Genomic DNA, 13,464 nt, shown 5'->3' with positions numbered 1-13,464 from the left:
TAAGGCTCACTAAAATTTGCTCCAAGCTAGTGGTAAACTAGGTTTTATAATCATCATAAAAAAACATACATGTGAATATATTTTAGGAAAAAAAATGATTAACACTAAATTCATGACAGACAGTGAGTGCATCAGTGGAAAGTGGTAGGGATACAGACTAAAAAATGAACATACAAACATGTATGTTCATGTGGGATTTCTCACCCTAAGATTATCAACATCTAAACAATTTAAGGGTTTTTTGGTGGGAATTATCCTGCTCATTGCAGCGTGCTTAGCATCCCCGAACTCTATCCACTGGATGTCAATAGCACTGTCCTTGACAGTTCTGACAACCAAAAGGTTCTCCAGGTATTGCGGCATGCCCCCTTGGAGTAGGTACACAATCACCATTTATTGGAAGAATTGTTTCAATTGGATTGGCAATGAAATAGCTTTCTTGAGGTGGAGGCCTGCTAGGTGTTCCTTTGATTATTATATTTCATACTTATTTATAGCAGCATATATTGTCTTGAATGTATTAAAAGCTGTAAGATTATTAAAGCTGTTGATAATGTGGTTTGAGCAGGTGACTTTGGAGCTAGAATCTAATTTTCACAATGTTGATCCATTGGGAATGTGGAACTTTATTTTCCACTTTTAAGCATAATGTACAAGAAAATTTCATTTTGTGCCACTATGATGAGTATTTTGACAGAATGTTTATTTTAAATCTTTAACATTTAAAACATATAATCATGCAATTTTTGCAACTCATTCTTTGTTAAAACTTGCATGAGTTTTTAGGTTATAATTAAATATTTAAGTTAAATATGAAAATCACATATAAAGGTTTTGGGACTTCTAGAACTATGTGTGCACAAAATAAAGTACAAAACTCTCTAGTTATTTTATTCCATAAGAATAACTTGGTAAGGAAACAGATTTTCCCCCTAACTAGCTTAAATAGCAAGTAATTTATTCTAAAGACTTAGAGGATCTCAAGATAAGTGATGGAGCTAGTTTGAAGGGACAGAACAGCCATGGACTATGCCGAACTAAATTCTTGGAAGGACATTATCTTTTTATCTCTTCTCCTTATATAAATCTCTCTCCTGCTCATCTTTTTCTGTGTCTCTTTCTTTCTCTGTCTCTTTCTCCCTCTTTGAAATGTGTCTTCTCCTACCTTTCTTTTCTTTTAAATTTATTTATTTTTAATTGAGGTAATATTGGTATACCCCCATCAGATATTACCACCATAGTTCACCGACCACCAAATCACCCATATTCCACAACCATAGACCACTGTGCTTCCTTCCGTTTGTTCATAGCTCTCTTATCCCCATGGTGGTTCCATTTGTAGTCAGATATCAATAGTTAGTTTTAAGTTTGTCTTTATCTGACTCTTTGTTTAGTTACTTTATAGACCATTTAGAGATACCCTATTTATCTTTCTGCTGACTTATTTAACTTAGCATTGTCATTTCAAGTTCATTCGATGTTGCCTCAAATGGCATGAGTTTATCTTTGTTGATTGGTGAGCACTATTGCATTGAACATTTAGGTTGTTTTCATAATTTAGCTATAGTAAATAGCAGTGCAATAAATATGGGAGAGCAAGTTTCCTTTCAAGTTAGTGTTTTTGAATGTTGTGCGTAGATGCCTAATAGTGAAGTTACTAGGTCAATTTTTAATGTTTTAAGACACATTCATACTGCTTTCCACAGGGATGGACCAGTTCACATTCTCACAAGTGTAGGCAGTTTCCTTTTTCCCCACATCCTTCCCAGCGTTTGTTTCTACATGTTCTGTACATGTAGGTTTCTTTTTTTTTTTTTTCGTATAGATATTTTACCTAATATTCATTAGGATTACTCCTAGACATTTAATTTTTGGGGGGTGTAATTGTAAATGAGATCACATTCTTAGTTTCTTTCTCTTTCATTCCTTGTTTGTATATAGGAAGACAACTGACTTATGTATGTTGATTTTATATCCTGCCACTTTGTTGAACCGATTAACTGTGTCAATTAGATTTGTCATGGAATCTTGATGGTTCTTTACGTGTATTATCATGACTTTTGAAAATAGCAATAGCTATACCTCTTCTTTCCCAATTTGGATTCCTTTTATATATTTCTCTTGCCTGATTGCACTAGCTAAAAATTCCATAACTATGTTGCATAGCAGTGATGATAGTGGACATCTTTGTCTTGTACCCAGATCAGTGGAAAAGCTTTTAGCTTTTCTTTTTCATGAGTAGTGGTGAGATCTCTGGCCACTCTGGCTCGCTTGCAGAAGCAGGTCCAGGGTCTCACCGGAGGTGATGAGGCCTTTGTAGGTGTGGATAAATGCTGGCAGGGTCCACTGGAACATCATCAGACCTCTGTAGCTCCAGGTGGGCACTAGTGGGGTCTCACAGGTAGTAGCAAGTTTTCTAGCCATGTTGTCACCCTTCCCAACATGGGTCCAGGGTCTCACTGGTCTGGGCAGGCACTGGTGGTATCTTGCAGAAAGTCACTGCAGATTGGGGCTAGTGATGGCAAGGTCTGCCCTACCCTTTGTCATTTATGAGGACTTGGATCATCACGGCAGCCTCTGTATATATATATGTGATACTCCAACACAATTTCTTCAATTGGCTGACTTTGTGTCTCAATATTGAATTTCCAAAAGAAGAAATTTTACTGACTTCACGTTAGGTCAGATGTCTACATTTGACCCATCAGCTCTGGGCAAGTAGATACTAAATAGTTTAATGTGATCTATCTTGTATCATTTGGGTGCATCTAGCACTCTAAAAAGAGGGAGTTGACTAGGGAGAAGCATGTAAATCACATCTAAATTACATGTAACTTCGACTAACAAAAATATCCTGTAAAGATTTAATTTTCCCTTCATGAGAGACACATAAAGAGACAGAACTAATAGAAGTACAGGAAACACATCTGGATTATATAAATCTGAACATAGGTAGAATTAAACTCTTCTTACCTACACTGATATTAAAATTATATTTTTAAAACATGTCTTAAGCTGCATATTTCCCCCATGAGTTATATTCCATATGCCTTAGTGTATATGTATAATCCAACCCTAAACCTATTCAGAATCTCGAGCATTCTATTTTGAGAAGAATAATTTCACATTAATCTAGAGAGAATAACACACTCCTGGATTTTCAATATGAAAATGATAGCAAATAATTCTTTGGCAATTCTAGATTGAAATGAGTATCCAGAGATAAATAATTAACTGGTGTTAATTATGTGAAAGTATTTGTGAATATCTTTCTAATATAAGTATGAATCTGAGAATTTTTAAGATGATGATAAAGACCAGAATCATATAGTCATGTCCTAAAAATCATGTAACAGGTGCTGACAGAAGGGTCATTTCAATTGATCTGCATTTTCAGAAAGTGGGGGTGACTTTGAGCCATACCATGAACCATTATCCATAGTTGCATCACACATGAAATATAGTAATGTACCCTGAAATCTGATTATAAGAGTATCTTTGGGCCCTTGAGAAAGAACAATGCTAGGTATGAGGTAGTTATTAACTCCTTCAAATGATACATGCTTTCTGCTTGATTCTCCAAGGTAGTGACATTAATTTCCAATACATGTAATATTATACATTTTTCTTTAAATAGTATTTTTTTTATTATAAAGATTTATTTATTCAAGCACTGGGTACAGTCAGAAGCACAGGAGGGTGAGAGAATTCACCAGAGCCAGAGCGGGGAGCAGAACAGGCAGACTGATGAAGAAATACACTGCTGAGGGGAGCAGCAGGCATGGCAGGAGAGGTCTGTCGCGCCATGTGGGACCCTCGCCCCGGTGACCGGGGATTGAACCGGTGCTGCAGAGGCTGTGGGCAGCTTTGCAACCCAGTGCTCAACCGCTGCACCACCAGGGGAGGTCCTTAAATAGTGTTTTAATTAATAAATTATTTGGGGGCCTTCCTGGTGGCATAGGGGTTAGGTCTCAGCACTATCATCTGAAAAGGCCTGCATTCAATCCCCAGCTAGGGAGTTAACCCACATATGGTGCCTGCTCCTGTCTCACCTGCTGCTCCCCTCAGCAGTATATTTCAGTAGATCTGCCTGTTCTGTTCCCTACTGCTCTGCTCTGGTGAATCCTCTCACCCTCTGCACCCATGGCCTGCACCCCAGTTCTTCTATGCATAAATAAATGTCTCTCATAAATAAATAAATAAATGATTTGGTAGTTAATACTTTCATTTTCTATATTAAATTTTAATGGAGTATTTTCTCACAAAACAAAGTACAATATTATCTGGTTAGTACTATAAGAACTACTTAGTAAAGAAACAACATCTCTGAAAAAAGAATATTCTCTATTAAATTTCAATGGAGTTTCTCTTTTAAAGTTCAAAGGAGGGCCTCCCCAGTGGCGCAGTGGTTGAGTGCTGGGTTGCGAAGCTGCCCACAGCCTCTGCAGCACCGGTTCCATCCCTGGCTGCTCCCCGGCCACCAGAGGAGGGTCCCACATGGCGCGCAGACCTCTCCTGCTGCCCGCTGCTCCCCTCAGCAGTGTACTTCGGTCCTTCTGCCTGCTCTGCTCCCCGCTCTGGCTCTGGTGAATTCTCTCACCCTCCCGTGCCTCTGACTGTACCCAGTGCTTGTATAAATAAATAAAAATAAATCTTAAAAAAACAATCAATCAATCAATCAATAAATAAATAAATAAAGTTCAAAGGAGTTGATATAGTTAGTCTGGGAATTCCTAAGAGGCGGGGAGAATGAGAGGGATTAGCTACATCACTTTACCTTGATTAGCACAACTGATTAGGTTGCTTAATAATTACCACATCAGCGGAAGTGTAGCTTTATTAAAGATTTAATTAGGAATTTCTAGGTATTATGAAATAATTTTATAAAACTATTATAGAAACAAGTATGTGCTCATGATTTATCACTTTTATCTATTGAAAACATTAATGTTGAATTGTTAACAACTCCTGTTAACTCTAAGTTAACTAAGTGGACATCAGGTTGTAAATGAGAGAGTGCAGAGATCCAGCCCAACACAGATCTAGCACAGCACAACCAGCCGCCCTGTGGCACACTGTTGCTGTCATGAGCATCTCACAGTTGGCATCCGGGGCCATCTGGACAATGGGACCCTGAGCTACACGTTAGGAATGAAATCTGAGAAAATAAAAATTGGCTAATTAAATTTAACTAAATATATTTTCAAAGCTGTTGAAAAATATATTTGTTTGAATCCAGCCAGGTTTTAAAGATAGTTTGTAATATTTTAAGTGTGATATTTAAAGAACAGTTTCATACAAATGTATTTAACTGTGTCCCAGCTAAAATTCTAGCATGAAGTAAACTTGAAATTAGTTTATACACATGATACTGTAACTAATGTAATTGGTACATTAAAGACTTTTTGGAATTAAATACATTTTATTGTCAGAAAGCATTAGATTTTAGCAATCTCTTGAATTCAGCAGATGTGGTACATATACACAATGGGATATTACTCAGCAATCAAAAAAGATAAACTCATGCAATTTGCAGCAACATGGATGGAACTGGAAGGGATCATGCTCAGTGAAATAAACCAGAAAGAAAAAGAAAAATACTGGATGGTCTCACTCATAGCAGGAATTTAGAAAACCTAAATAAGGGACCAGGAAAAAGATTAATTGCAATAAAGTAAAAATCAAAATCAACAAGCAACTGTAGACCAGAGACACACTACAGTGGGGGCCGGGGGAAGGAGAAAAGGGATTAGGGTCAGAAAAAGGGAGTGGGAATTGTATGGGGAATATAACCAAAATGAAAATGCATACATTATGCAAAAATGAAAAATGATGTAAGAATTATATAAAATAAAATAACTTATTAAAAAAAGAAATACAGGAATAATATACTGCTACTGAAATTTCAGCTATTTTTTCTCATCTTCTTTGTTTAGTTTTTGCTTGACATTTTGGTCATTATAATCATCATGTTTTCTTGTAAATAGAATAAGTAGTATTATATGGAAGATATTAATGAAATTATATACATAAAAAATTAGTAAGAGGTTAGTTTTACAATGAATCAGTAAGGATATTCTGAAAATGCATGTAACATATTTTTAGTAAAATATTTAATAACATGCTTGCAATAAACTGAGAGATGTATTGGAAATGACTAACATATACTGATCCAGGTACAAATTACATAAAAGCATATGTGTTCAGAGATAGTGGGATGATAGATAAATAGGAAAACAGACAAATAATTTTATAAGGAAAGGAAAATATAAGAAAATATAATTTCTTATATTTATTATATTTATTAATATATTTTATATTAATTAATTATAATAATTACAATATTAATTAATTATATTAATATATTTTATATTTTATATTAATATATCTTATATTTATTAATTTATTATATTTCTTATAATTCTTATAAGTAAATATTTCACAAACTACATGGGGAATATTTTCATGGATGTTTCAGCAAATATTTTCAGTTGACTTTTTTACATCATGTCTAGTAGGTAGTTTTATATTAAAATAGGGAAAATACCACGTTCCATGTAGGATTGTTGCAACACAGCTGTTTTGACACTGGGCACACAGGGCACAGGGGTAGTTAGCAAACAGAAGTCAGTACTATTTTTTTTTTTTTTGCACAGGCAAATGAAAATCTTAAATTATTTTAATAAGATGCTGACTAAAAGAAACAAGCCTGTAGTTGATTATCATTTGCACAATAATTCTTATAATTAAATTTGTATATAGGTATATATCTTTCCAATAGATTATATCCTTTCAATCATATCCTTGTATATCCCAGTACACACTTTGATAGTAACATAACATCATGCACTTGAAATTCTCTTCTGTGTAAGCTAATATAACTTAATACATTGCCAGAAGGCTTACACCTATGCAATTGAATATTTATTTATTTTTAAATTTAAATTTTATTTTTATATTCCCTATACAATTACAACCCCCTTATTTTTACCCCAATCCCTCCTTTCCCTGCCCCTCAACCCCCCACAGAGTGTCTCTGGTTCATAGTTGTTTGTTGATTTTGATATTTTCTTTCTTATTCTTTTTCCTGGTCCCTTATTTAAGTTTTCTAGATTCCTGCTATGAGTGAGACCATCCGGTATTTTTCTTTTTCTTTCTGGCTTATTTCGTTGAGCATGATCCCTTCCAGTGCCATCCATGTTGCTGCAAATTGCATGTGTTTATCATTTTTGATTGCTGAGTAATATTCCATGGTGTATATGTACCACATCTTCTTGATCAAGTCATCTATTTTTGGGCATTTGGGTTGTTTCCAAAGCTTAGCTATTTGGGTTGTTTCCAAAGCTTAGCTATTGTAAATACTGTTACACACAGCTTGATCTCTACACACAGTCCCACTGGCCTGGGCACAGGTAGCTCAAGTCTTGAGAAGAACTGGACAGAAGCCATCCCTTGTCTTTCATGCACTTGATATTCATTTAGGGTTTCCCTGCTACAGTAATGAAAATTCCCTTTTTCTGATCTTTCAGATACTTAGTTTCCCCTTGCTCTTCGAAAAACAGGGATCCTGATCTTTTAAAGAATTTTATGTCATGTAGTATGCCTGAATTTGAGTTAGCAACCTTAGGTCTAATTTTACATATCACAGCATCCAGGATATGTTATATCCATCTGACCCATCAATAAAGTTTTGTTGAAGAAAGTCACTGTTCCGCTTTAAAATAATTTTAAGCATCAATAAATAACTGAAAAGATTCTGACTGAAGGGTTGTACAAGGCTGTTTGTGGCCCCTAAAATCACACTTTTAGATAAACTGTCAAATAAATTAGCATCACAATTTTAGAGCAATGTATATGTACTTTGGAATGGAGAGTAAAAAGAGATGTTCTCCTGCAGTCCTATCAGATGCTGAGTTGGCCGGCAGGCTCCGGCCGCAGAAGACCTGAGGGAGAACAGGTAGGGAGTCTAAGAAAAATCAAAGTGAGAAAGCAACTGGCTCAGGAGTCAAATTTGGTTAAAATGTCCCAGGCTAGGAGGTAGGAGCCAGTCCATGTCACAGTGAGTTAAAGTTGTTTCTAGAAGTATAAGAAAGCAGGTGAAGGTCTAGTAGGAAACACATGTTGAAGGCAAAATCTAGGCAAACACTATGCTCACATTCACTTTCTGTTTTTAAAGATTTATTTGTTTATGATTACAAGAATTGGGGTGTAGGCCAGAGGTGTGGGAGGTGAGAGGATTCACCAGAACAGAGTGGGGAACAGAACAGGCAGACTGACCAAAGTACACTGCTGAGGGGAGCAGTGGGCGAGACAGGAGAGGTCTGCTATGCCATGTGAGTAGCTCCCTAGCCGGCTGGGGGATAGAACTCGTGCTGCAGAGTTTGTGAATAGCTTCACAGTGCTGTGCTTAACCCCTTGTGCCACCAGGGAAGATCCACATTCACTTTCTTCCTCCCAGGAATGAGAAGATGCTTCCTTCAGTGCTGAACCATCTAGTACTTTTAACAGCATGGTCAGCTAAAGTAGTATGGATCTTTGTTATGCATTGAACTGTGTCCCCTCAAAAGACATCTTGAAGAACCTAACTCGAGTATATCAGATTATGTGCTAAACTTGAAAAAAAGGTTGTTTTAAATTTAATTAGTTAAGGTGAGGTCATGCTGTAGTTGGATGAACTATTAATCAAACATGACTGGTGTGTCCTAATAAGAAGAGAAAAACAGAGACACATGCAGGGAGAAGATGCCACATGTGACAGCAGAGAAAGAGACTGGAGCAATGTAGCTGCAACTACAGTCAAGCTCCACCAAAGATCTCTGCCACTGACACAGTGATTTTAGGTTTTCAGGCCTAGTCTCCCAGCTAGGAACGGATCCCAGCCTGCAGTAGCATCACTGAGGCCTAGCAACTAGACCACCGTGGGTTGGTTGCTCATGTAAAAATTCCATAAAAAGGAATTTGCAGATGTTTTAGATAAGTAAGCAGAGAGAGACACACTTCATTTAAGAAAATAAAGTTTATTTAAAGGAAGAAAGTAAGGACTCCCAAGTATGTTGTACTTGGAAGGGGCAAGGAAGCTGTTGTGGGCTCATATCTAGGGATATTTAAACCTTTTTCCCTCTATTCTAAAAATCTCACCATTTTATTTTGTGATTGGCTCTTTCTCCTATTGGCCATACTCTCTAGGCAGATGTGTCTATTTTTTCAGCTCTTATCTTAGCGTTTACCTCCCCGTCCACGGTCTTATTTTCTCAAGTTTTACTGTCTTTGCTTAGTCCTCCTGGACTTTTGGACCTCATCTTTGGAGTATATTTTGGTTATAGCTTCATGGAATTTACTGTCCTTATCTCAGAAGCCCTTTAACTCTCCCAAAATCCCTACCCGTACTATCCCTCCTGCAGCTGCCTACTTACCCCTAACCTCTCCTGGGACTCACCACCACCAGGAAGAGGAAGGAAGGATTTGTTCCTGCATGTTTCAAAGGGAGCATGGCCGTGCTAACACATTGCTTTTAAATCTCTGTCCACCAGGCTGAAAGAGAGTATGTTTCTGTCATATTAAGCGACCCAAGTTGTTATACTTTGTTATTGTAGTCCTAGTAAACCATTGTAGTTTCCAAGGTAAATGCAGCTCTTCATCCACTTAGGAAGCACAGGCACCTGTGTCTCTGGAAGATAGTATGTCCTCTGAAGAGCTGGGTCTCTCTATTATTGCCATGGTAACTACACATTTTGGACATTCTGATTCTGAAACTGAGCAAGCCAAGGGGGAGTGACACAGTTGGTGGGTCCTCACCCATATACTATGACTGTATAACATGACCCCAAAATAAAGTATGAAATAATGTTAGAAATCATTTACACAGGAAGTGAGAAAAAAAGAGAAAGAGGAAGGTGAGGAGATATTCATAAAAGGCATGTGGCCAGATACTCTCTTTCCTACCCCAGAGAGTGTCTGCTGAGCAGAATCCAAGGTCCAAACTGAGGCTTTGCCAACCTTTCCAGACACCACTCCTCACTAGCACTTTAGCTGCCAAGAGCCTCAGCTCCTTTTACCTTCAACTTAAGGGTGGAATTTGAAAAGCTCCATGTTTTACCATTGAATTGACAGCGGGGTGTTGTCTACAAAGTTCCACATTCTACCATCCTGTTGGTTATGAGCACCACCCACTGGCTCAGAGGTTGTTCTCACTGTCCCTCTTACAATGTTATAATTCCCAACTGTCCTTCCTCTGAGGTCTGTTACTGTTCCTTGGTTGTTACTACTCAAGATGGTTGGAGGCTGAGGGTATTTGCCCTTGTTTGGAGGTTAAAGAATTTGCTCCACTGGCAAAGAAAATCTTCCTGGATGTTTGTTTCCCCTCAGATCCTTTCCCAACTCATTCCTCTCCTCATCCTTCTGCCACAGGAACCCAGATGCATTTAGTTTAAAATTTCCCAACAGGTTAAGTTCATCATCCTTTCTGACATTCTGGTTTGTATATTTATGCAGATAATATCATGTCTTCTTGTAATGAACATTCTGACAATGACCTAAAGCAACAGAATACATCCTCTTCATTAACATTGTGTATTTAAAGAGAGATCTGTTTGTTAAATATATACAGATAGGCCTGTTCTTTTAAGAAAATGTACATTTAGAAAAACATTTTAAATAACTGTATTCTATGAGTTTCATTTTTTTTATTTTTTGAGAAGTTGTAAATGTATTAAACTGAGACAGCAAGATTGACAGTTCTTTATAATGTACAATGCTTAGGCCAATTGGCTAATTTCAGATCTTAAAAATGTGATTTTTGGTTGTAACAATAGCCTGAGTGATCTAGTTAATCATTCTGCATTACATTTCTGTAAGGCTGGAACAGGAACTATTAAATAGGCTGGAATTAGGAACTATTAAATAAAGAAAGGCTGGGAAGAGACCTAATCCAAATTAAATAAAGAAGAGGGAAAGTAAAGAAATAAAAGCAAGTAAAAGGGAAAGAGTAAAAATAATGTAAAAGAACATTTTTTTTTTTTTGGTCAAGGACAACTATATTACTAAAGTAACTGATCTTTTTATTGATCACAAAATTCTATGTAAATTATTCCCCCCCAAAAATTGAGCATGATACACCTACTTTACCATCCATATGGTAAATAATGGAGCTCGGGTTTGATCACAGATGAGCTTAGAATTCATGCTATAGAAGTCACTAAATATGTCTCCTCTGCTTATATATGGGGAAAGTCATTTTCTTTTGCATTCTTTTCTGGGAGCAAAGTAACTCTTGGAGGATCTTCTGTGCACAAGTTAATATAAATATTTTCCTTCCCTGAATACCAGTTGTGATCAGTGAAAACCATTAATGTTGCAGCTGGTAGATGACTGATTGCAATTTCAGGATCTTGACACAGAGGCTGACTGGGATCTGCTTGAACTCCTAGGGGCGGAGGTAACCTACATGAACATGACTGCCTATAACAAGGGCCGGCTGCAGTCCTCCTTCTGGATTGTGGACAAACAGCATGTTTACATCGGCAGTGCCAGTTTGGACTGGCGATCCCTGGGACAGGTAATCTTTCTGTATTATGTAGACTCAGATTTCTATCTGCATCAAAAACACCACCTCCATAAAGTACTCAGTCTTGTTTATTCTGATTAAAGGAAAGAAACCTATAGCGTTTATTATTATAAATTGTGTGGTTTGAATTGATCCACCTTCATTTAATGTGAAATCATAAGCCTTTCCTTGTCAGAATCTTCTTACAAAAATACTATTGTGTCAGTGATTCTGTAATTAAAGTGGTACTCACAGATTATTTTTTAAAGATTTATTTATTTATGCATACAAGAACTGGGATGTAGGCCTGATGTGAGGGGTGGAGGGGGTGAGAGGACTCACCAGAGAGAGTGGGGAGCAGAACAGGCAAATCCACCAAAATACACTGCTGAGGGGAGCAGTGGAGCAGACTGGAGAGGTCTACTGTGCCATGTGGGTTACCATCCTGGTCTACCAGGGATCAAACTCATGCTGCAGTGGCTGGCAATAGTTTAATAGCATTGTCTTTAACCTCTGTGCCACCAGGGAGGCCCTACTCCCAGATTTTTTTAGCACATGTGAGTAGAGGGAAACTGATGTTTTAGGATAATACTATAGTATAGGATAATATGGTTTATAATAGCAATCATTTGTATTATTCTTATAGTAATTTTTTTTTTAAGATTTATTTATTTTTATACAAGAACCAGGGTACAGGCCAAATGCGCGGGAGGGAGAGAGGATTCACCGGGGACAGAGCAGGGAACAGAAAAGGCAGACTGATGAAATACACTGCTGAGGGGAGGAGTGGGTGAGACAGGAGAGGTCTGTTTCGCCATGTGGGATTCTTGCTGGCCCGCCAGGATAGAACCCGCACTGCAGAGGCTGCTGGCAGCTTCACAGTGCAGCGCTCAACCGCCTGCGCTACCAGGGAGGCCCTCTTATAATAAATTTTAAGATGAAGATTTTCTCATCTTTTGCTTTGCAAATAAATAACTTCAAGTATCTTGAAAATAGACTGAAACCGTCCTATTGTTTTCATGTATTTATTCTTGCCAATATCACCTTCTTCATCATCTTCCCTTGGCCAATGACCAGTAGCAGGAGGTTCTCCATCCCTGGGTGCATGGAAGGAATGGTTGTCCACCACACATGCTACAAGGCCCATATATCCTACATTTTAGCTGAGCTCTTTAAATATTAAGATCAGTGATATTACCAAACAAATTATATGCAGGTCTATGTATCCTTTATGGGAAAGAAAACATTGACATACAGCATTGGGCCATAACATGTAAAGAAAGAGTGGGTCAGTCTGAGAGAGGGTAAAACATAGTTATGTTGTTAACTTCAGGCATTTAACCATTTGCCTCCCAATTCCCACTCTCCGGTTTCCTTCTTAAGCTGCAAACTTCAATGCACACAAAGCCATCTACTTTTCTTCTTTTATGGCTGAGGCAGTTAAAAGTGCTCAACTATAAAGGAAGGAAATATTCAATAATGAAACTAAATACTGAGAACCCAATCACTTCTCTCTCCATGCAGTAGTTAAGGAAGGGCCAAAGTACAACTTATCTACAGTGATTTTTTTCCTACTCTGCATTAAAGGGACATGTAACACAATGTAACAGTCATGAGAGTCAGATACTTGTTTCTAAAAGGGCAGCACTCCAGCACAAAAGGGGTAAAACTGAAACCACTGAACAAAAATCAATGACACCAAAAGTGACAGAACTTTTATACTTGGTTATGAAATTATGAGGGTTTTTTAAAGATTTTTATTTATTTATTTATTTATTTATTTATTTATTTATTTATTTATTTATTTATACAAGAACCGGGGTACAGGCCAGATGTGCAGGAGGGTGAGAGGATTCACCAGAGACAGAGTGGGGAGCAGAACAGGCAGACTGAGGAAATACACTGCTGAGAAGAGCAGCAGG

The 13,464-nt window shown here is 37.4% G+C and overlaps 1 protein-coding gene across 1 annotated transcript in view; it reads left to right on the top strand.

The window, feature by feature from the left end:
- Window positions 1-13,464, top strand: part of PLD5 (phospholipase D family member 5) — a 405,751-nt gene that overhangs the window by 279,031 nt on the left and 113,256 nt on the right. Inside the window, 1 exon segment of the mRNA XM_054694923.1 lies at window positions 11,427-11,554. Coding sequence (XP_054550898.1) covers window positions 11,427-11,554 — 128 coding nt within the window.

The sequence above is a fragment of the Talpa occidentalis genome, unplaced genomic scaffold (assembly GCF_014898055.3).
Source record: "Talpa occidentalis isolate TD23 unplaced genomic scaffold, MPIMG_talOcc4v2.1 talOcc4.14, whole genome shotgun sequence".
In the NCBI taxonomy this organism is placed as follows: Eukaryota; Metazoa; Chordata; class Mammalia; order Eulipotyphla; family Talpidae; genus Talpa; species Talpa occidentalis.
This window is presented reverse-complemented; position numbering and strand designations above follow the sequence as displayed.